Raw genomic sequence first — 22258 nt, forward strand, 5'->3', positions numbered from 1 at the left:
GGAGTCGTTTTTCTGGAAAAGTCGTGGCATCCAGAAACACTAGATAAATTTAAACTCCAATTAGTTGGGCACCAACAAGTATTGGGGATCGATGGGGTACATGGATATTGGCAGGACTGGTCAGTAGCTTAGGTAACTGTAAGCAAGTGTAATAACAGTCTTGTCTGTGAGTGGGTTTCATCAAAAGGTGAATGTGCTATCAGTATTTGTTTGCTCCTTACCCTACATCTGTATGTTTTCACCTTTCTGCGTCACTTCAGTGGAGAGAGAGAGAGAGAGGTAGCAACGCCGACCTTTCTTTGGTTTCTGGAATTCCTGAATGTTTGCCTTTCCGGCCTTCTGGCTTTACTTATTGATTTCATAGCCTGAAGTTAAATCACCGGACCACAAGCTATTTCTGCTTCTTTGGCGATAATCTTGACAAACATTGAGAAAGGTGGAAACTGTTTCTTGTCTTCCTTCCAGTTTGAGATGATACTTGCCCATTGCAAAGTCAGCCACTTGAGAAGTTTTTTTTTTGTATACACTGTCGAGGCTCATATGAAAGCGAACACACAGAATGCACAACAAGGAGAGCAAGAGACAAGAGGGGTGGGAGATGGAAGGAAAAAACAGTGTGAAACAGAAAACTTTTATGAAATCGTACCAAACTTCCAGGCTGCACCTACCTCTCCCATGGACATGTCATTAGGGTATTTTTTTTTTGATGGAGGAGTCCAATTGTATGACCATGCATTTTGGCCTTTCAGAGTGAGGATGTGTGTTTGATTGACCATGTGCTTCAGCGTTTGGGCTGAGGGGCATGTGTATGCCAATGGGACAGTCTTGTTGGACTGCGTACATTGGCCATGGGGTCAAGGTACACATCACAATCTCCCAGCCAAACATCCTCCCACCACCAACTACTCTTTGCTTCACATCAAATGTATTGATTTTTTTTTACCTTTGTTTGTGTAAAAAGGCAATTCCATAAGAGGTAAATAAACCTGAGATCCAGATAGGTGGCTCCGTTTGATGTTCAACTGATGTTGACCATGCAATCTTTGTCTGTTTGAGAGTCGCCGGTCCGAGGCGACACTTTGGTGTACGACTTTATGTCCATTGGAGATCGGGGAAGTGCTCGTCATGCTGTGTGTGTGTGTGTGTGTGTGTGTGTGTGTGTGTGTGTGTGTGTGTGTGTGTGTGTGTGTGTGTGTGTGTGTGTGTGTGTGTGTGTGTGTGTGTGTGTGTGTGTGTGTTTACAGCAGGCTGCAAAAGTAGGTATACAATAAGGAGTATACCAGTACATCATTACTGTATACCTACTTTTGCAGCCCCCTGTGTGTATATATATATATATATATATATATATATATATATATATATATATATATATATATATATATATATATATGTGTGATTGTGTGTGTGTTTAAAACACGGGGATTTAAGGGAAAAAAATATTTACCAGAGTAATTCAAAATGTAATGATAATACGTGAAGTAAATTAAGCCTAAAGTCGAGGCACCTTTACACGTGGACATACATCCAGACAAGGGTAAACTGAACAAATGAAAATCCTCCCTTTATTCTGGCACTTAGCTTTTTCCAGAGGTGGTCTTTAGTGAACTATGGGATCGAGGTGCTTCATCCTGCACAGGAAGATGTATCCAAAAATGGCACCGAGCCGCTCTCTCGGCGGGAAATGTACGTGAGGTAATCGTCGAGGCAATACTCAACAACAGGGCCCAGGGACCGCCGTGCAGTCCCGTCATCAATCGTGCTTGCTGACGCAGCTGCTCTCTGCAGAATGGCACCGCTCCCTTCATTGATATACACGAGGCTTCGAGGTCCGTCTCTCATGACCAGCCAAGAGTCAATGACGAACGTCTTGTCCAACATGCTGCAAATTCACCAGCATGAACACGAGAATTGCGCAGCCATTTCATCGGGCTGAGAAGAGAGCAAAGTGAGATCCTACATCCCAGCCACGTTCCTCTCACTACTGTGGATGTGGTTTTCCCAGGAAAGATCGTGGCAGATAGTGAGACCCAAAGGCTTGAATGAAAGGACTTCTTCAAGGATATTGTTGAGAAAGTAGATGGGGGGTGGGGGGGTGTTCCAGGATGTCCTTTCAGAGAGACAAAGTGAGAGTGTGAGATTTGTCAGGATTGAAAGACATGCTCCATGTTTTTGACCAGCTTGTGATTTTATCCAGGTCTGCAGAGAGTGAAGAGGCTGCTGCCTGCCGATCAGAGGAATGAGCGATGGTTCGGCAGAGGTTGGAATCATCAGCAAAGAGATAAAGAGGATTTTCCAGAGAGTCTGAGAGATCATTGATGAAAACCAGAAAAAGCACAGGGTCAAGAACACTGCCTTGAAGAACTCCAGCCTGGACAAGAAGAGGGAATGAGAGAACTCCATTTAGGGCCACACATTGGCTGTGACAGGAGAGGAAGTCTGTGAGCCATGAGTGGAGATGGCCTTGGATACCAGAAGGACAGAGTTCGGTGAGCAGTGCTGGATGCCAGACCATATAGAAGGCATGTGATATGTCTAGGCTCCAGGGAGATGGCTCTGATTTCCTGTCTGGCATTGAGGATCTCCATCCATGATTGGGAAAGCAGAAGCAGCATATCCAGGGTCGAGTGACCTGGTCTGAATCCAAATTGATGGTTGGAAATCAAGCCATTGGAGAAGAGGAAGGATTTGATGTTGGAAGCGATGATGGATTCCATAACGTTGCTGATGATTGGGAGAAGGCTGATTGGTCTGTAGTTGCAGGGATCAGTTTCTTGCACATTTTTATTTGGAGCATTAATGCTTGCTGATTTACAAGCAGATGGCAGATTCTTTTGAGAAAATGAGAGGGTGAATAGAACAGAGAGAGTTTGAGCAAGAGCAGCAGAGCAGGTTTTTAGAAATATACCATGTCAAGGCAGATATCTAATTTATAAAGCTCTTCCTAACCATTGACTGACTGACTGACTCACTCACTCACGGACTGATATTAAAGATCGGTACTTTCCAGGTGACATAGAAAGCTGAAATTTTGCATGCCAATGGACATCAAAGCCATCCATACATCCATTGGGACAATACTCTGTGCAGAGTGTTGGTGCTGCCTAAGCAATCTCCTTTGCTATTGAGCACAATGCTGGACAGGTCGCCACTCCAACAGAGGATACCAGCAAACTGGTACTCATTTTGCCGACCTCGGAAGGATGACAGGCAGAGTCAACCCCATCTGGTATTAATTCAACAGCTGAACAGGATTTGAACTCAGGATCCTGGGATCCCAAGCCCACCACCCTCACCATTAAGCCAACACCAGGCATACATCAAATCTGGTACATCGAGAAAGAAAATCACAGAACCAGTGGACAATAATCATAAATGAATATATATATATATATATATATATATATATATATATATATATATATAATTTATACAGTGTATAAATAGTTAGATAGATCGAAAGGAACAAATGCAGGTGAGTGACCGAGACAATTGGGAGGCATGGTAATTTCATGTGCCAACGGACATTTTTTTTCTGATTGCAATGGATGTTCATGTGATTGTTATCAAAGTGCTGTAAGAGAAATCTTCATTTAATTAATAAATATGTTAACAGAATGTTACTTGAGAAATTGTGTGATAATGAACTTCAAGTTGTGTTTAATATGTAGAATACCATAACCATGCTATTGTCTATCAGATGGGTATTTTCATCCGACATTCATTGTTTGAATTTCTGAAAGAGGAATAATTATATGGGCCGAGCCTTCGATATTACAATTACTTTGAAGATTATTATAAAATTGACACACTTGTGATCTCCTAAAATGTTCACTACACTGCAATGCTTCTTCCAGTAAATTGCAGCAAACAACCCAAGTTCCCGCTGACAGCCATCGTGCAAATTAAAAGCTGCATCTACACAAATAAAACTGCACATACATAAATACATACATACCTATTTCAACATAACAACAGCAAGACAGAAAATTACAAAAAGGATCAAATTCTGATCATGGGGAAAAAAATGCTCAAGGATCAAGTGCCAGGTATTCTGCAGACGAATTAAACATGTTGTCAAGCACATTTGGAATGGAAAAGCTCCAGGAGATGATGGCATATCGATTGAGATCATAAAATCATGTGAGTGGGGGAGTGATGAACTGGCTAAGATTGAAGCACACGTTTTTAGAGATTTTTATTGTTAGATTTTTAGAGAAAAGACAAAACAAAGTACCAGATGATTGGAACAACACTCTACCAATACTTCTGCACAAGAAATGAGACAGAAGAAAGACCTGAAACGACAGATGAATTGACTAGCTATCTGTTATTTACAAAATATTTAAAAACAAAGGATTGAAAAACAAGCTAAAAAGAAATTTAAACTTTGTCCAGCCAAAAGAACAAGGATTCAGTACCATGGACTATATTCAAATAGGACGACAAGTAATTATAATTCACAATGAATATGCATAGGATTAATCGATTATGACAAAGGATACATATTCGTTTGTGTAAACACAATTTGTTTCTGGTTGCATGAAGGAACCAAGGTACCGTTTTCAAAAAAGGCATCATGCAAATTTAGGCTTCAAAAAGAAAACAAAATGAAGATTGAGAAAGGTGTTTGCTGAAGCTATACAATATCACAAAAATTATTTGTGGCTTTATTGGAGAAATCCTCAACACTTTTGATTTGCAAAGACAAACATTAGGATATATTAATGGAGCCAACCTAAATTGCATGCAATTTGTAGATGACCTCATTGTATTTACACCAAAACCAGATGAGTTGTGGTGACAAACCCAGAAGGTGCATTTATTTATGTATTCATATGCAGCCTGTGGCAACTTGGCTGAATCATTTTCGACATTTTCTGGGGGTGTGACTGTGCTGCTGATGCAGTGCTCCTGTTACCAAGAAGCTAGTACTCATTTTGTTGACCACAGAAGGGTGACAGGCTGAGTCAACTCACCTCGTGTTAATTCAATGACACGACAGGGGCTTGAACTCAAGACTATGAGATCTTAAGCCAGCCACCTTTACCGTTAAGTCAATTGCAGGCTTTGGAAGTACGTGAAGCAATAAAAAGATCTGAAAATTAATTTGAAAGAAATAAAATGGATGTTTAATAATTACATTCTTCCCAAGCCAATTGAAGTAAATTGCATCAAATTAGAAGTGGAAGGAGTGATGTGCATCTGGTATAATTAATAGCATCACCTGAGAACCAGATGTATAGAATAAACAGCAGAACAAAAATTGGTTGGAGTGCTTTTGAAAGGAATATCTTAAAATAAAACTGCCTGAAGGTTTTAAAAGGAAATTCCTCAACCAATGTGTACTGCCGATCCAAACATTTGGATGCAAACCATGGACTGTAAATGCAAAAATGATAATGAAGCAACAGAGGGCTCAAACCGGCATCGAAGGATGTGTGCTCGGAATAACAAGAAGAGAGACTAAATGAAACAAATGGGTTAGAGCTAGGCCACAAAGAAGCACAAGCAAGGGTTTATGTGATGTCTGGATAAGTTATAGAAACTAAAATGCCATGGGCTGGTCAGAGCACATGAATTGATGATCTAAGTAATGGATTATTTTTGACCCTTAAGATATATATATATATATATATATATATATATATATATATATATATATATATATATATATATATATATATATATATATATATATATATATATATATATATATATATATATATATATATATATATAAATAAAAGGCTGTGTGTGTGTGTCGAATGCTATCTACATATGTAGGTCTCCGAATGTGGAATTGAGTCCTTCCATGGCAGGCTCAAAGCATCCACCTTCATTTCAGTAAGGATTCACGATTCACGGACCAAGCTGTGACGTTTTGGGCCGAGGGCTCTCTTTGGGATCGTCGCTGAGCCCCTGACAGCTTCCAACTGAAGTTCGTTTGGAATAATATTCCCAGGGAAGGTTTTTATCTCACCTGTAAAGTAGTTCCAGGGAGCTTATGTGATGACACGTCGTCCGTCCGTCCTTCCACAAATACTTGCAACTTCTTCTGAGAAACTACACATACGATTTCAATGAAGTTTGGGCACAATCATCATTACCCGTGATGGCATAAAAAAACGGGGTGTGAAGGGGTCTACACAGGGAGTTTACATGGGGTGGGGGGGGGTGGGGGTCGACTGGGTTGTCTTCCCAAAGAGGTATTTGCTTTCTTCTCAAACGATTCACACAATTCCGATGAAATTTAACGACAGCCTTCATCACCCATGTCGTGCCAAAGTTTGTTCATGACATTAGAAAAATCTGCTCTAAGGGGATTTAAGGGGGGTTGCCCCCCAAAATATGTATTTGCTTTTTTCTCAGAATCTACATGCAATTCCGATGAAACTTGACCACCATCTTCACCACACATGATGAACCAAAGTTTGGTCACAACATTAAACAAAAAATTGGGGTCTAAGTGGTTTTATGGGGGAGAGGACTTTGGATGACAGAGGATGCCCAGTCAGAGACTGGCTTTGGAGGCCAGTTTGGAAATGTGGCTTTCCCAGGAAAGATCATGGAAGATGGTGAGGCCCAAAAGCTTGAATGAAAGGACTTCTTCCAGAGGATTGTTGAGAAAGTATATTGGGGGGGGGGGAGGTTCCAGACAGTCCTTTCGAAGAGACAAAGTGAGAGTGTGAGATTTGTCCGGATTGAAAGACATGTTCCACGTGTTGGACCAGCTTGCGATTATATCCAGCTCTGGAGAGAGTGAAGAGGCTGCTGCTTGCCGTTCTGAGGGATGACAGATGGTATGCCAGAGGTGGAGTCATCAGCAAAGAGATAAAGAGGATTTTCTCGAGAGTCGGAGAGATCATTGATGATATCCAGAAAAAGCACAGGGCCCAGAACACTGCCTTGCAGACCTTCAGGCTGGACAGATAGAGGGGATGAGAGAATTTCATTGGGGACCACGCATTGACTGTATCTGGAGAGGAAGTCTGCAAGCCATGAGTGGAGATTGCCTTGGATACCCTGGGAAGAGAGTTTGGTGAGCAGCACAGGGTGCCAGACCATATCGAAAGTTCACAATGGAGATGGTCTATGGAGATGGCTCTGATCTCATATCTGGCATTGAGTACCTCCATCCATTGTTGGGAAAGCAGAAGCAGAATGTCCAGGGTAGAGTGACCTGGTCTGAAACCAAATTGATGATTGGAAATCAAGCCATTGGAGAAGAGGTAGGATTTAATGTCTGAAGTGATGATGGATTCCATATCCTTGCTGATGATTGAGAGGAGGCTGATTGATCTGTGTTTGAAGGAATCTGATTTTGCACATTTTTTATGCAGAGCAGTAATGTTTGCTGATTTCCAAGCAGATGGCAGATGACCTTGAGCAAATGAGAGGGTGAATAGAAGAGAGAGGGTGAGCAAGAGCAGCAGAGCAGGTTTTTAGGACACGTGGGCTGATGCCGTCTGGACAGGTTGCAGAATCAGAGTCGAGGTTTGACAACAAGCTCTCCACCTTGTCAGGAGAAAAGGACACAGAGTCCAGGAACAGCTTGGTGCAACTGGGTAAAGTGGGTACAGAAAGCGATGGGTTTGGGACACAAGATGTAGAAGCAAACACAGTTTAGACATTCAGCCTTTTCACGTGCGGTATCTGCACACGAAGAGGCTGAATGGATTGTATTTTTAATAGGCTTAGTGAGTGTGTACGTGACGTGTCATGTATATGACCCATGTCATATTTGTTTTGGGGCAGAAAACTGACATGTCTGGTACATGACTCATGTAATATTTTTGGGGGAGGTGGTGTGGTGGGGAGGTCAAAAAACTATCATGTCGGGTACTTGATTTGTCGGGTACTAAAAGGCGGTGGCCATTTTGAAAAAAAAAAAATAATAATAATAATAATAATAATAATAAAAGGGCCTCCTCCTTCTTTTTTTTTTGAAAACCCGGATGATCAACTCGTATTTTCCTTTATTTGGTCTGACCGTGCCGATCTATGTGACATGGTGGATTAAAGCTAAAAGAGCAACAGACGGATCATACAGAGACAGCGAGGATTGGAGGTAGGGGAGAAACATACCAAGGGAATACACGGTTTCCCTTATAAACTTGCAAACATTATATGATGTCAACATATCATCTGCTTAAGACACATGACTTGCTCATGACAGCGTGTCTGCATCATACTCACTCGAGGCGTGAACATGGAAGCGTTATCATAAACCTGTATAAAGCAATCTTTTTCATACCAGGTGGACCTGTAAACACTATTATAATTAAAAAGGTGTTGTTGACAACAAATAACGACAACCTCAACATCCAATCTTTACAATACATATTACTTGATCACTTCTGGGGGGGGGGGGACCCAGGCAATGTATTAGCCGAAGACCTGATGGAGGTCTGAAAGCCAATCATCTGGTTTAAATTTTGGGGTTTTTTTTATCCAAACAACCATAAACCTCCTCAATGACAGAAAAATCCATGCAAAGTTTGGTTGCCATGCTCCTTGCAAGGTGCAAATGAATACACAAACAAGCAAACTTTCATGTAAACACACACACACACACACACACACACACACACACACACACACACACACACACACACACACCAAATGAACTAGCAAACATACATAATATGTATATGTGGAAAAACTATGCATCCAGAGTGGGAATTGATCCCAGATCCTCTGGTGGATCATACCAGTACTCTGCCATTTGAGATATCTGGGCAACTCACTGGCAAAGCACACAATTCTCCCACATATAGAAATGTCACTCTCATATAGAAACCGTTTTCCCACATACAGATGTCACTCATATAGAAACCGTTCTCCATATCTCTCCAAAAAAATCTCCATATTGTTGCGGTTCTGCGAAGCCGGCACTCCCCCAAGGCAATGGCACTCAACATACAGCTGTTCCAAGAGAGTTATTTCACTAGTATTCGTTCAGTACACCCTTCCATTAGGTCTAGTGGGAACATGGGACAAGATGTGTTGCATTGGGCTTTCGTCAGGTCTTCAATTCCATTTGATATTCTATCACCCATTTTACTTTATTTCACACACGACCTCTTCTTCACGCATGCGTGCACGCCACAAACCAATGGTGACGTCAATAGAGAGCCTCATTAGCATACATGCACCATTTCCCGTTCAAACTTCATGCCATTCACCAATGGAAGTTTCATCTCAGACCCTCACCATATTCATCACGACGCTACATCCTTTATACAAATCACCACAATGCCTCCTAAAAAATCCCCACAGTAAGTTACGATCGACATGTTCACCACAAATGCCTCCTCACTACAACCGCTTCAACATCCTTACCATGAACACGATAGTGCCTCCACCTCACTACAATAGCTACAAAGCGCTGCAACCACAATTAGTTTTCCAGACTCTCACCACAGTCTTTTGGGATGCCAGGGAATGGAGGACATTGCGAGTTGGAACATATTGGCATGTAGCTCGAAGTGCAAATATGCGCTGGGGCCCATCCAATGTTGCCTGGGTAGCCCTGGTGCTCCGCTAAATGACGACGCTCCATTGGAGCCCAGTGCACATTCATGACCGGAGAGCAATCCCAAAAATCCGCGACCCACGTAAATCCCAGAGCTCTGTTACATGGCCAAGTTTGGGAGCAAATAAGGCCATTTTCGGCTCTGGAGTCTGTGGTTGGTTTGCTTCTCGGGGTGGCGTCTGCATGCCAATAAGAACGCTTGGATAAGCCTGCAGGGAATTTTGATCCACCTTTTTGGCTCCTCCTTTACCCAGGCTCTATAAAAGAGCTGCAGAGCCTGAAGAGAGAGTCAGTCACCAAGTCCAAGCCGAGCGAGCAGTCACCGAGCCTGAGCCGAGACCGAGACCGAGGCCGAGTGAGCAGTCACCGAATCATTGCTGAGGAGTTGCCAGGTCATCACCAGGTCATCAGCGCTCGGCTTCCACTGCGTTCCGCAGCCAATCCTCATCATTCACATTTACAGATTTTCTCACGTCCTGTCTCTCCCATCTACTATCTTGTCTGCTGTAGACGCAAGTTACTAAAAGAGCAATTAGTCATGTATTTCTTCACTCTTCTTCTTCTTCTGCATCACATTTCCACTTCATTTGCACCTCCCACTCACGCACCATAGACACGCTCAGTTTTCTTCCTTCCTCCCCCCCTCCTAAGCGACTGGGAAGGGTAGGTCCATCGACCGTGCCAGGTATTGAAAGAGGTCAAAAACACCTCATGCCTCCCATCTTTCTTGCTCTATAATTTCCTCGGGTGTGTGTCGGATAGCACCTGGATTGTTTGCAGAAGTTAAGAATGTGGAAGTTCTTTACATCGGTTTAGTTCTGCCCTGTGTCTTCTCTGTTTTAAATAATTGCATTTATTTTGCTACACCACACAAATCCTTGCTTTCCCTCCTGTATATATTGCTGAATAAAATCTTTTATTATTGTGCCACATACTTTGCCACACCCATGCTTTATAAATAAATTTCCCCCATTATATATGTACCCAGCTCATTCTGTCTTTCCTCCATTGGTCCAACGTAGTCTGCACGTTAGTTTAGCCGGGAAGTACTACCGCATTAAGTACTACCCCATTAATTGGCTCTTGTTTGCCAGCGCACACTCACTGTATCGCTCGGCAGTAATCTGGGTCTGTGCTGAGGGCACGAGCCCCCGTTTGGATAAGCTATCCACTGCTAAGGAATCACACAAGGTAGTGTAACCCTGTCAGGATTGGCAGTGCCAATCAGCGTTCGTGGTTGCTTAGCAACCCACTGGTATGCGGAGTTATCTGTGCCCGGCGGCCTCAGGACCAGGCATTTGGGAGGGAGCCAAGTGCTTCCTTTTGTGGCAAGCCTCAAACCCGGGATGAGCAACATTATTATGCCATACTGGATTTACCCTAAAACCTATAAACATCTTCTTCTCCAGAACGGGTGGACAGATCGAGGGGAAACTTCATACACATGTTCCCCAAACTTTGAGGAGTGTTCACAAATAATAAACCTAATTATGAGCTAGTCATGATGGGGAATATTGGTGTTAAATTTCATCCTGATCAGACGCATGGTCTGGCAACCAGAATTTTTTTCTTTTTTTGATCTGGGTTCTTTTTGTTGTTGTTTTGTTTATTGAATAAGGCTCACTTGGTTACACCTGGATATGGGTTTGGGGGTGGAGGAGTATCAGCTGAAACCCAAATCCCATCCAATTTCCTTTTGATGAATTCATCTTTGCGTTTTGCTTTTCCGGGTTCCTTCTGATTTTACTCCAATGCAGGACTGTACCTATTTGCTCTTCCATTTGATTTGAATATAATTTATTTTAAACCCATTCTGAATTCAATTGAATAATAACAACTAGAAGGGCAATCTGTCGAGTGCATACCTTTGCAGTGCAATGCTTGATCACCGAGAACATATCGGGCCCAATAAATTTTTGAAATATGCTACATATCTTTTTGGCCCTATCTCTCAATGGTGAAGAATCACTTTGAAATGAAATAATTCTCGTGTCTGTATCTGGATTCGGATCTTCAAAATCGAATCAATTTGTCCTTATCACACACCCAACCTGTCCACCAAGTTTCAACCGAATCCGTCCACCACTTTTTGAGATATCGTGCTGTTTTTGGTTTTGCCCTATCTCTCAATGGTGAAGAATCACTTAAAACATTCTCGTGGTCGGATCCGGATCTTCACCAAAATCTAATCGGTTTGGCCTTGTCACCTGCCCACCAAATTTCATCTGAATCCATTTACAACTTTTTGAGATATCCACCACAAAATAAACAGACAGAGAGGGGTGAAAACATAACCTTCTTCCACCTTTGGTGGTGAAGCTAATAAACCAAACTTTCACCATCTCTGAATACTTTTGATATTCTCAGCATCACGGCCAAGACCTTCGGGCAAATAATATATTTAGTTTCACTGAACCTCAAATATTAACGAAATAAACTGAACCACCTTGGCCTGGAAAACCAAAGTACAGTCAAACAAAAATACTAAAGAGGACAGAAATACTGAAGGATATTTCAATGGAGAATGATAAATAATGCAAAGAACTTTCGAAGCAGAATTGCACATTGTGTAGTAAAAGTGAGATCTGACACGGTGGTGCAGAGGTAGCGTACTTATGGTACCCTATTTTAGCTTAATAGTGTGGGTTCAATTCCCAACAACTATAAACTGGCAGATTGGTGCTTTACAGGTGTTGCATCAAAAAGGTATGACATCCCTCATATGGATGTCAAGTCGGGTGTCCTATCAGAGAGCATTTAACGGTGGCAGTTAAATATTGAACTAGAATGGCAATCGATAGAGTATGCCAAGCTGAACAGTACATTTTGTATGCCACTGTCGGCTGGATCTGCATCCGGACCTTAAGCAAAATCGAATGAGCTTGTTCTTGTCATCTATCCAAATCATCCACCAAGTTTTATCCGAATCCGTCCACAACTTTTTTGAGATATCGTGCTATATGTTGTTTTTGGCCCTATCGCCCAATGGTGAAGAATCCCCTTAAACATTCTAGTATCCTGATACAGATTCGGATCTTGACCAAAATTGAATCAGTTCGTCCGTGTCACACACCTTGTCCGCCAAATTTCGTCTGAATCCGACAATAACCTTTTGAGATATCCTGCTCACAGACAGACAGACATTCAAGCAGACAAACAGACAGACAGCGGTAAAAACACAATCTCTGTCCACCTTCGGTGGTGGAGGTAATGATGTCTTTCACAAGGAGCAGGCGGGCGAGTTATGGCTGGCTTCCTGAACAAATTACAAATTCCTGCCCGAACCAGCTTTAGTCAAACTTCAGCCCTGGCCAGCATGTTCGTGAAAGTATTGGGCCGACATGTTTTCACGGAGGTGGGGAATAGTTTGAGTCATTAAATAGGTAGTTGTGGTTGTAGTAGTCATAGTAGTCGTAGTCATAGTAGTAAAAAATAAACGAGATATTGAATCAATACATTATATCTGAACAGAAATTGTAAAGTTGTCAACAAAAAACAGATTCAGATATATGATATCTCAAAAAGGGGGCATTGTTATATGTTGGCAATAAACAAACAAGCATTCTCAATGTCTTGACCCCCAAAGCTTCATAACAATCAGCAGTGGCCAATGTGTACACGGTCCAGAGTGACTGCAGCAGTTAAGAAGATAATTCAATACACTCTTATTTTATTCTAAGAGAAACAAAAGGCAAAAAAAGAAGAAGTCCGGTGCTTGCCTGTGTGCTGGGTATCAGCGGTTTCCACCAGTGACCACCTTTGACGAGATCCATTTCACAGAGTGGCAAGGCCACCTTGCCCACAACGCAGTGTTGAGAAAACTTGTCAAAGTCCACCAAAGTGATCTGTAGCGTGCGCTTTTGTGCTTCCATATAAGGTAATATGAATGTGTAGCGTTCTTCGAACACAGGATTCTGTGTCTTGCGTTTCACACTTGTCTGTCGAGAATCCTTCAGGTCAGGCAAGAGGCATAACTTCGCATACGGATTAGAGTGTGCCATGTCTTGGTGTGATCCATCGTGTGTAAAAGGCAACGGCAGATCACGTGCTGCAATGATGCGCACAGCCAGGTGCCCGTGTCGAAAGTCATACTGTGTACTGAAATGTAATGAGCCGAGCTGGTAGCGTGAAAGCAGCTCATCGTCTGTGAGTGAGTCGAGTTCATCACTTTCTGAGTTGACAGAGTAGAGCTCAGGTTCGATTTTGCAAAAGTAGTTTGTGTGGAAGTGGAATGAACGACGTGGAAGCAGTGGCTGCACAATCTCCTTATGAGCGGTTGTCGCCCATGCCTCCAGTGACACCACATCAATGGAAGGTGATCGCGACCCTCGTCTGCTCTCAAACCCTAACATTCAGCAAGCAGTGTGAAAAAAAAAATTGTTACGGATTTCAGAATCCGATCCGATGAATGCATACAAACATCCAGGTCCTCAGATAGTTATTTCCCTAAATGCATGTCCAGGATAGACCTATCCCCATGTCTGGTGGGATTCTAAACGTGATGCATTGACAAGGGTAAAGAATAGATTCCCTCTCTTATGGAAAGCTCCTTTTTCTCTTTACGACAGACACATTCACACACGCGAGTTAGCCGTTAGCCCAACGGAGGCTCGACACCCACCTTTTTCCATCGACGTTTGACACCCCGTTCAGCAGCTCTATGAGCGCTAACCGGCTCTTTTTCATATCAGGCTGAACATTGAGGTGATTATTGTTGTTGACGTCTTAGAGCGCTTCACGTTTTCGCTCGGTAATTCTGCCAAATGGCTGCTTTTTGCCATTCGGCCAGCACCACAGTCATGGCGTTGTGGGCCAGGAGTGATCGCGGGTTGTCACGGCAATGATTCGCAAATGCGGCGGGGTGGATTTGGCTGGAGTCTTTGCTTGCCTAGACAGGCCACCTATAAAAAGACGATGATAGGTCCGTTCTAAGCGGGTATGTCGACAACGAGACAGTTAGCGTCAGTGAGTCAGTGTCAGTCAGATGGCTTTTCCAGTCAGTCGGCGCCAGTGAGTTGGTGACAGCCTTAACACCTCACAGTGCCTCAGCGCCTCATGGCTCCTAACAGCTGTCCGTCTGTTGTGGCTACTGATGGCGCCTGACGGTCGGTGACGCTCGGGCCGTTGGTGCTCGTTCTGCTCGGGGCCTGCTCTTGGCGTGCCTGATTCTTGGGGGTGACGTTGATTGGCGTTCAAGCCTGCTCATGAGTGGTGTACGGCGGGGCTGGGCGCTGGCAACGGACAAGGCATTCTCACACATTTCGGGACGTTTTGTGTTTGACGGACGACTTCTCTTTGGTGAGCGAGGCAATTTCTCTTCCTCCCCTGAATGATCTGCTGGGTACCCTTGTCTGTGTTTCATTGTTAAGTAAATCAATCCCAGATAAGCATCCGCTCTTTGTCTCTTTTTCTATGTTCTTGATTAATTATTTATTTGCTTGCTATTATTTTGATTGATTTGAATTTACTAATTTTTACCACACAGAAATAAGTTCTTTTTATTAATTTATTTTCCTATTAATAAATTGCTTTGTTGATGTTCCAACCTGTCTGTGCATGTCTTTTCCTCCCATTGATCCAGCATTGTCCGAACCAAGATAGACTCGGAGGTAATTACCCTACGAATTGACCAATAATAGTCGGCACGCACCAGCGGTTAAACGCTCGGCTGCCCTAATTAAGATCTAATGAAGGTAAGATTGGTGCTTTTCTGAGGGCGCGCTCCCCATTCAGAAAACCACGGGACCTCGAGGACCTCTAGTTAAAAGGCAAAATTAGACGGTGGACCCTGGAACTCGTGGTTAACTGGGTGGCATTTGTGGTTCTAAAGCAATTCACCGTACCACAAAGTTAATTGTGAGCGGTGGCTCTCGGTCGGGCTCTTCTGAGGACAAACGGGGATTGAACCCCCTCATTATACACTTGGTACCCGTGGCTGTAACAATATTTTGGAAGTTTTAAAAGCCTTAGGTAGGGACTAGAGAGAAAACGAGCTTCAAGTTTTAATCGACTTAAATGAACATCACTGTTCTATCTCACCATTTATCAAGTTTGGAAAGAGATTGAAGATTATTCCCTTAACTATATTTATCATGATTAAAAAGTTTTGCCTTCCCACGTTACATTCACGAAGCAAACTATAAAATTTGCTTTGACATACTGGACAGGTGACGGCTGAAAGAGAAATGTGATGCATCGGATGAGCGTCGCCACTCTGGGAACTCGTGTGGCATCAAAGGTGTATCACTTGGAAGAGTTGTATCACTGAGTGCCAGGTCAGAGTCACCATCTCGGTCATCACTCCGCTCATCTAATCTGTAACACATGATACCAAATAGATTACAAAATATCAAGTTTTACACTCAATCATATGGATTTTTGCAGTTTATCAGAAAGTGCAATAGCACTCTCAACGTAGGGATGGCATGGGAAAAAAAAATGTCGATCCCATCTGCTATATACAAAACTGAAGTCCGAGTATCTTCTCTAAAAAAATCGCTTCGGCGACATATGAGATCCTACATGGTCTGTTCAGCTGATTGTCTAAGCAAGGATCACTTTTCAGGACTCCAGACCATGGCAAAAGCCAAAAAAAACAAAAAAACCCAGATCAGTTAAAACCGGCAAATCATCTTCTTGTTCATCAACAAAATAATAATAATCATCATCATCATCTTCAGACGGCGTATTTCCGAGCTGCCTCTCTCAATGGCAATGACTCTGGCACCATCCGACAGAGTTTGACTTGGCGCAGCATCCTTTGCTATCGTAATTTTAATGGCTTGAAAGGATTCCACGAAAGGTACCCAAAACTGCATTCCGAATCGTAAAGGAAGAGGAAGGCATCAGAGGGGTGGGTGGGACTACAATGGTCAATCAGCCTGATTGGGGTGGGGCCGCTAGTCCTAAGGCCAATCGGACCTCGATGGGTGTGGTTAACGGTGGATTATTAATTATCAGGCAGTCTGTGACAGCAACAACCAAGACATATTTCTATAAAGTACGTACTATTTAAATGTTTAGATCATACATAAAGTATGTACAGTTACCATTACAATGTGAGCAAGTCTATAAAGTGTGTACTACAATATTTGTAAATCAGCAGCAGAACATCAAGATATATTTCGAAAGAAAGTGGAGAAACAAGTCATAAAAAACATTTTAAACTAGAAGGGAACTCGTAGAGCACATAGTCTCGCCTCGCGCGTTCATTCTGAAGGATAATACCATCGTTAACTGGACACGCTACTATTATGGCCCACTGATATTGTGGCCCATACACCTGCATCATCTTTGCACCCCATTATGTCACATCATTTCTTGGCATAGGTTATGAACGCCATAAATTTAATTCTTCACTCACATCCGGTCGATCAGATAAAGGAAGTTTCAGATTTTTGGATATAGATTTCAATTCAACCAATTATGGCTGGAATACCACTTCACTGATGACGTGATTGTTATCACCCTATATACCCCATGGGTATTTCGAGACATATGCCAAGTTTCAATTTTTTTCGTTGAACAGTTTTGGAGAAAATGTCCAAATTTTTCCCTTTAATCCAACATGGTTGTCATACCCTGTGACATGTGACATCATAAATTTAATTCTTCACTCACCTTCGGTCATAGATCAGATATACACGACAATGTCAAAAGTATGCCTGGTGTTGGCTTAATGGCTAGAGTGGTGGGCTTGGGATCCTAGGGTCCTGAGTTCAAATCCTGCTTGGCTGTTGAATTAATATCAGGTGGGGTTGACTCAGCCTGTCATTTTTCTGAAGTTGGCAAAATGGCTATTCTGTGTCGGAGTGGTGACCTGTCCAGTTTTATGCCCAATAGCCCAGGAGACTGCTTAGGCAGCACCAACGCTCTTCATAGAGTATGGTCCCCATGGATGGATGGTCAAAACATGTCGACACCTGCTCATCCAACATCTCATTAAAAAAATCATGGGCATTAGTATGGAGTTACTCCCCCCCCCCACCCCCCTTTGATGATATAACAGCCTGCACTCTTCTGGGAAGTCTTTCCACTAGATGTTGGAACATTGCTGCAGGGATTTGCTTCCTTTCAGCCACAAGAGCATAAGTGAGGTTGGGTGATTAGGTCTGGCTTACAGTCGGCATTCCAATTCATCCCAAAGGTGTTCGATGGGATTGAGGTCAGGGCTCTGTGCAGGCCAGTCAAGTTCTTCCACATTTATCTTGACAAACCATTTCTGTATGGACCTCGCTTTGTGCATGGGGGCATTGTCATGCTGAAACAGGAAAGGGCCTTCTTAAAACTGTTGCCACAAAGTTGGAAGCACAGAATCATCTCGAATGTCATTGTATGCTATAGCGTTAAGATTTCCATTCACTGGAACTAAGCAGCCTCACCCGAACCTTGAAAAACAGCCCCAGACCATTATTCCTCCTCCACCAAACTTTACAGTTGGCACTATGCATTCCGGCAGGTAACGTTCTCCTGGCATCTGCCGAATGCAGATGCATCCGTCGGACTGCCAGATGGTGAAGCGTGATTCATCACTTCAGAGATCGCCTATCCACTGCTCCAGAGTCCAAATGGCGGTGAGCTTTACACCACTCCAGCCAACGCTTGGCATTGCGCATGGTGTTCTTAGGCATGTGTGTGGCTGCCCAGCCATGGAAACTCCTTTCATGAAGCTCTCGACAAACAGTGCTTGTGCTGATGTTGCTTGCAGAGTCAGTTTGGAGCTTGGTAGTTAGTGTTGCAACCGACGACAGACTATTTTTTTCCGTGCTACATGCTTCAGCACTCGGCGGTCCCGTTATTTGAGCTTGTGTGGCCCACCACTTCGCGGATGAGCTGTTCCTGCTCCTCGACATTTCCACTTCACAATAACAGCTCTTACAGTTGACCATGGCAGCTCTAGCAGGGCAGAAATTTGATGAACTGACTTGTTGGAAAGGTGGTATCCTATCATGCTGCCACGTTGAAAGTCATTGAGCTCTTCCGTACTGCCCATTCTAATGGCCATTCATATTGCCAATATTTGTCTATGGAGATTGCATGGCTGTGTGCTTGATTTTATACACCTGTCAGCAATTGGTATGGCTGAAATAGCTGTATCCACGAATTAGAAGGGCTGTCCACATACTTTTGGCCATGTCGTGTATGAAGTTTCTGATTTTTGGATAAAGATTTCAGTTCAACCAATTACGGCTTCCAGATCCGGAGTGGTGACCTGACCATGATTGTAGCCGAGGAACTGCTTTGGCAGCACCACCACGCTGCAGAGTGTGTGGTGCATGATGTTGCTGATTATGATTCTGAGGATGATGATGATCCGTTCCTTTTTGTATTTGAGGACGATGTTCACCCTTGATGGGATGGTCAGGTTATGTGCAAGTACTCTGTCATAGTTTTCAGCGACTGCTTTTGGTTTGTGCTTTCAGGATTTTCCTGAGACTGGATATTGAAGTTTTTGGAGATGTTCCATTGGATTACTCGGCATCCCTTATTTTGCATTTGTGTCTATAGCTGTTCAGACATGAGGTTTTCTTTTTACGTCCTGAGAGAAGATGATTGATGCTTACTGTTTCTACCTTGCAGAACCTATGCTTGTTCGATTTACTCAATCCTGCCATCTTATTAAATCTATTGGTGTGGTGTTCCTGATCTCCGGCATTTATTTGACTCATGTTCCATCCCAGTTAAGCTGACGTCTTCTTAGCCATTCCAACGAGCCTTTTTTTGTCTATCCCCAATCTGTCCAGCTCTTTTTTTTAATCTTCCTGCTCTTCTGTCATTTTTTTGAATTCTAAGTGTATATTTGTTGTATTTTGTTTTAGCCTTTTCCAGTGTCTTCCTTGCAATCATCGGAGCTGTTTCGCTGCTGCTTCAATTTAATTTTAACTATTCACACCTTTTGTTGGAATTATTTTTGCAAGATGAATTAAAGATAACTTTTCTGCATTGCTTTGTTCGTGATTATGTACAAATGGATTTGGTAGTCTCCTGAGATTTTTTACATAATCGGATTATCCCACAGTCATCGCTCTGTACACTTGCTTCAGCTCCATCAGGCCACCACCTAATTGTCATCTCGGCAGGTACATTCTCGAGATGCACTGGTTTTTGCAGAACATTTTGTGGACAATGAGGAGTTTCATTGTTGTGGTACCTAGCATGTTGATATCCGATTGTGACGAGTTCACTCGTCTGTTTTGGAACACTGGTAGTGCGAGTTGATTCCTAGTTTTGATTCCCTTTCTTGGGAAGATGTATGTTTTCAGGATTAGCATTATTCTATGTCAGTATTTATTGGAAATTGATTTCTGAATTTGTTTGTTACAGATTTGGTGGCCCTCTTCAACTCTTAGTTATTTGTTTCATGCCTCGTTTTCTAACTGTGGTTGTGGCTTGTTAAGTCTGTCTCTGGTGACACGTTGTTAAATCTGTTTAAAACCTTGTGGTACCTTATTAAATCTGTCTCTGGAGTATGCTCCTCCCTAAATCCATTCTCTCACTTCACATGGCATCACAGCCGACTCCGCTTGTGATAAGATCAATGCCTCTATTCTGTGTTTACTTCCAAATCTTGTGTCCCCTACCCCATGATCTTTGTACCCACCCTCCCTAGTCACACCCATCTGCTCCTGAATTCTGTACTTTTGCAGTTAAGAATGTGGAGAAGTTTGTGGAAACCCTCGACTCTTATTTTGTAACTTTACCTGGCGGAAGCAGCTCGCGTGTGCTAAAATCCTGCTCTGCGGCTCGTGCACATCCTCTTTATACTCTGTTCACCCTATAATTTGCCAATGGTTATCTTCCATCTGTTTGGCCATCACCATATTACATAAACAAGGTACAAAAACCAATCCCCTTAACTATACACCTGTCTGCTTATTTCCAATCATCAGCAAGGTCATGATCAAATCATTCCTTTTCTGTAATGGCCTGATCTCAGTGCTCAGTTTGGATTCAGTCCAAGTCACTTTCCCTTTGACATGCTCCTTCTGCTTTCCCAACATGGATGGAGGCCATCACGATCAGACATGAGATCAGGGCCGTTTCTCTAGACATATTGCGATCATTCGATACAGTCTGGCACCCCACCTTGCTCGCCAAACTCTCTGCCTATGGCATTCAAACCAACTCCACACATGGCTTCCTGACTTCCTCTACTCTTGCATACAATGCATGGCTCTTAATGGGATCCTCTCCTCTTCCTTACAAAGCTGGAGTGTCCCCAAGGCAGTGTCCTGGGCCCTCTCCTATTTCTAATCTTTATCAACCTCTCTGACTCTGGAAAGTCGTATTTATCTCTTTGCTGATAATTCCACACTCTGCTGTATCATCCCTGATCCTTGAGATAGACAAGCAACAGCCTCTTCCCTCTCTGTAGACCTTGCTATAATCAGGAGCTTGTCAAACACTAGGAATATCTCTTTCAATTGTGGAAAATCTCACACCCTCACTCTGTCTCTTCAAAAGGATCATCTGGAAAAAAAACTTCCCATTCCCACTCTTTACAATCCTCTTGAAGAAGTTCTGTCTCTCAAACTCTTTCAATCTTCACTCAAACCTCTCTATTAGCCATGATCTTTCTTGAGCAAATCATACTTCTCAGTTGGCCTCAAAATGCAATCGCCAACTGGGCATCCTCCATCATGCCACATCCTTCCTTGGCACACCCGAACTCGTATCCACCGGCAAGCTTTCATTCGCAGATTTTTGGTGTGCTGCTCTCCCCTCTGGTCTGGTGCCCCTGCCTCAGACCTTGCTCAGCTTGATTCCCTGAAAACCAAGTAATTCAAGATAATTGGAATCTCCCGCGATGAAGCTGAGTCTTTGGGCCAATCACGTTCACATCACAGACAGGTCGGTGGTCTCTCTGTCTTCTACCGCATCCCTTCTAGTCTTGCACCCTCTGCTCTTTCCATGTTCTTCTCACATCCCCCTCCCTCCCCCCAAATATTTCTGCAGGGTGCACATAGTTTGCCAGCAACCCCTTTCTGTTGAAACTCCAAAAATCTGGAATCATTGCTCACTTCCACTCATTCATTCCTCTTTTAGCTTCCTGTGAAATGAACTTCCTCAGTCTCTTCAATCCCATTCTTCCTTTCAGTGCTTCAAGACGGCTGTCATTATCACCATCTCAGGTCATCCCCCCATCTAAAACTATTGTCTTTTCTACCCCTGTAACCCCACCCCACAAGCCCACATTTTTCTAACTTTCCAGTTTTTCCTTCCTGAGAATTTGCCGCTGTATCCATCTTTTCCACCCCATGCGTCCTCCTCTCACCCTCATTCTTCCGCACATTCCTTATTTCTCCAAGTCTCCCTCCATTTTGTCCCTCATCGCTGCTGTTCGTGTGGTTCCCCTTCCATTTATACTGTTCCTTTTGTTCTGTTATGTCCTGATCCATGCTGTGTTCTAGTTCTTCCACAAGCCTCGACTTTGTATACAAAATAAACTCCTGGATTTTTGTTCTTATGTCGATATACATGTTCTCCATTTTTATTGGTTTACCTGCTGTGATCGTGCACCTGGCACACACGTATATCTCTGCCAAATCTCACATGAATGTGAGAATGTGAATAGCCGTTCTGCCAATTTTTGTCGATCTACGCGCAGAGCTTCAAATCATCCATGTACAGGATTTGTGTTTTGCCAAATAGTTGTAGTTGTCCAAGTGATTGGTTTGGTAACCATGCAGCAAAAGAAGGAAGACATGACAGTGAGCAAGA

General features: G+C 43.0%; 1 protein-coding gene across 2 annotated transcripts in view; it reads right to left on the reverse strand.

The window, feature by feature from the left end:
• SYT17 (synaptotagmin 17) overlaps positions 1 to 22258 on the reverse strand; it is a 71305-nt gene that overhangs the window by 24104 nt on the left and 24943 nt on the right. For both annotated transcript variants that reach the window (XM_085886339.1, XM_085886349.1), the window contains 2 exons: positions 15699 to 15853; positions 13258 to 13883 (listed from right to left, as the gene is read on the reverse strand). In XM_085886339.1, coding sequence (XP_085742465.1) covers positions 13258 to 13883; positions 15699 to 15853 — 781 coding nt within the window. The remainder of the gene's footprint in view (positions 1 to 13257; positions 13884 to 15698; positions 15854 to 22258) is intronic.

This window comes from Eptatretus burgeri, chromosome 1 (assembly GCF_056783735.1).
Source record: "Eptatretus burgeri isolate ZD-2024b chromosome 1, Ebu_testis_v1, whole genome shotgun sequence".
Lineage (NCBI taxonomy): Eukaryota > Metazoa > Chordata > Myxini > Myxiniformes > Myxinidae > Eptatretus > Eptatretus burgeri.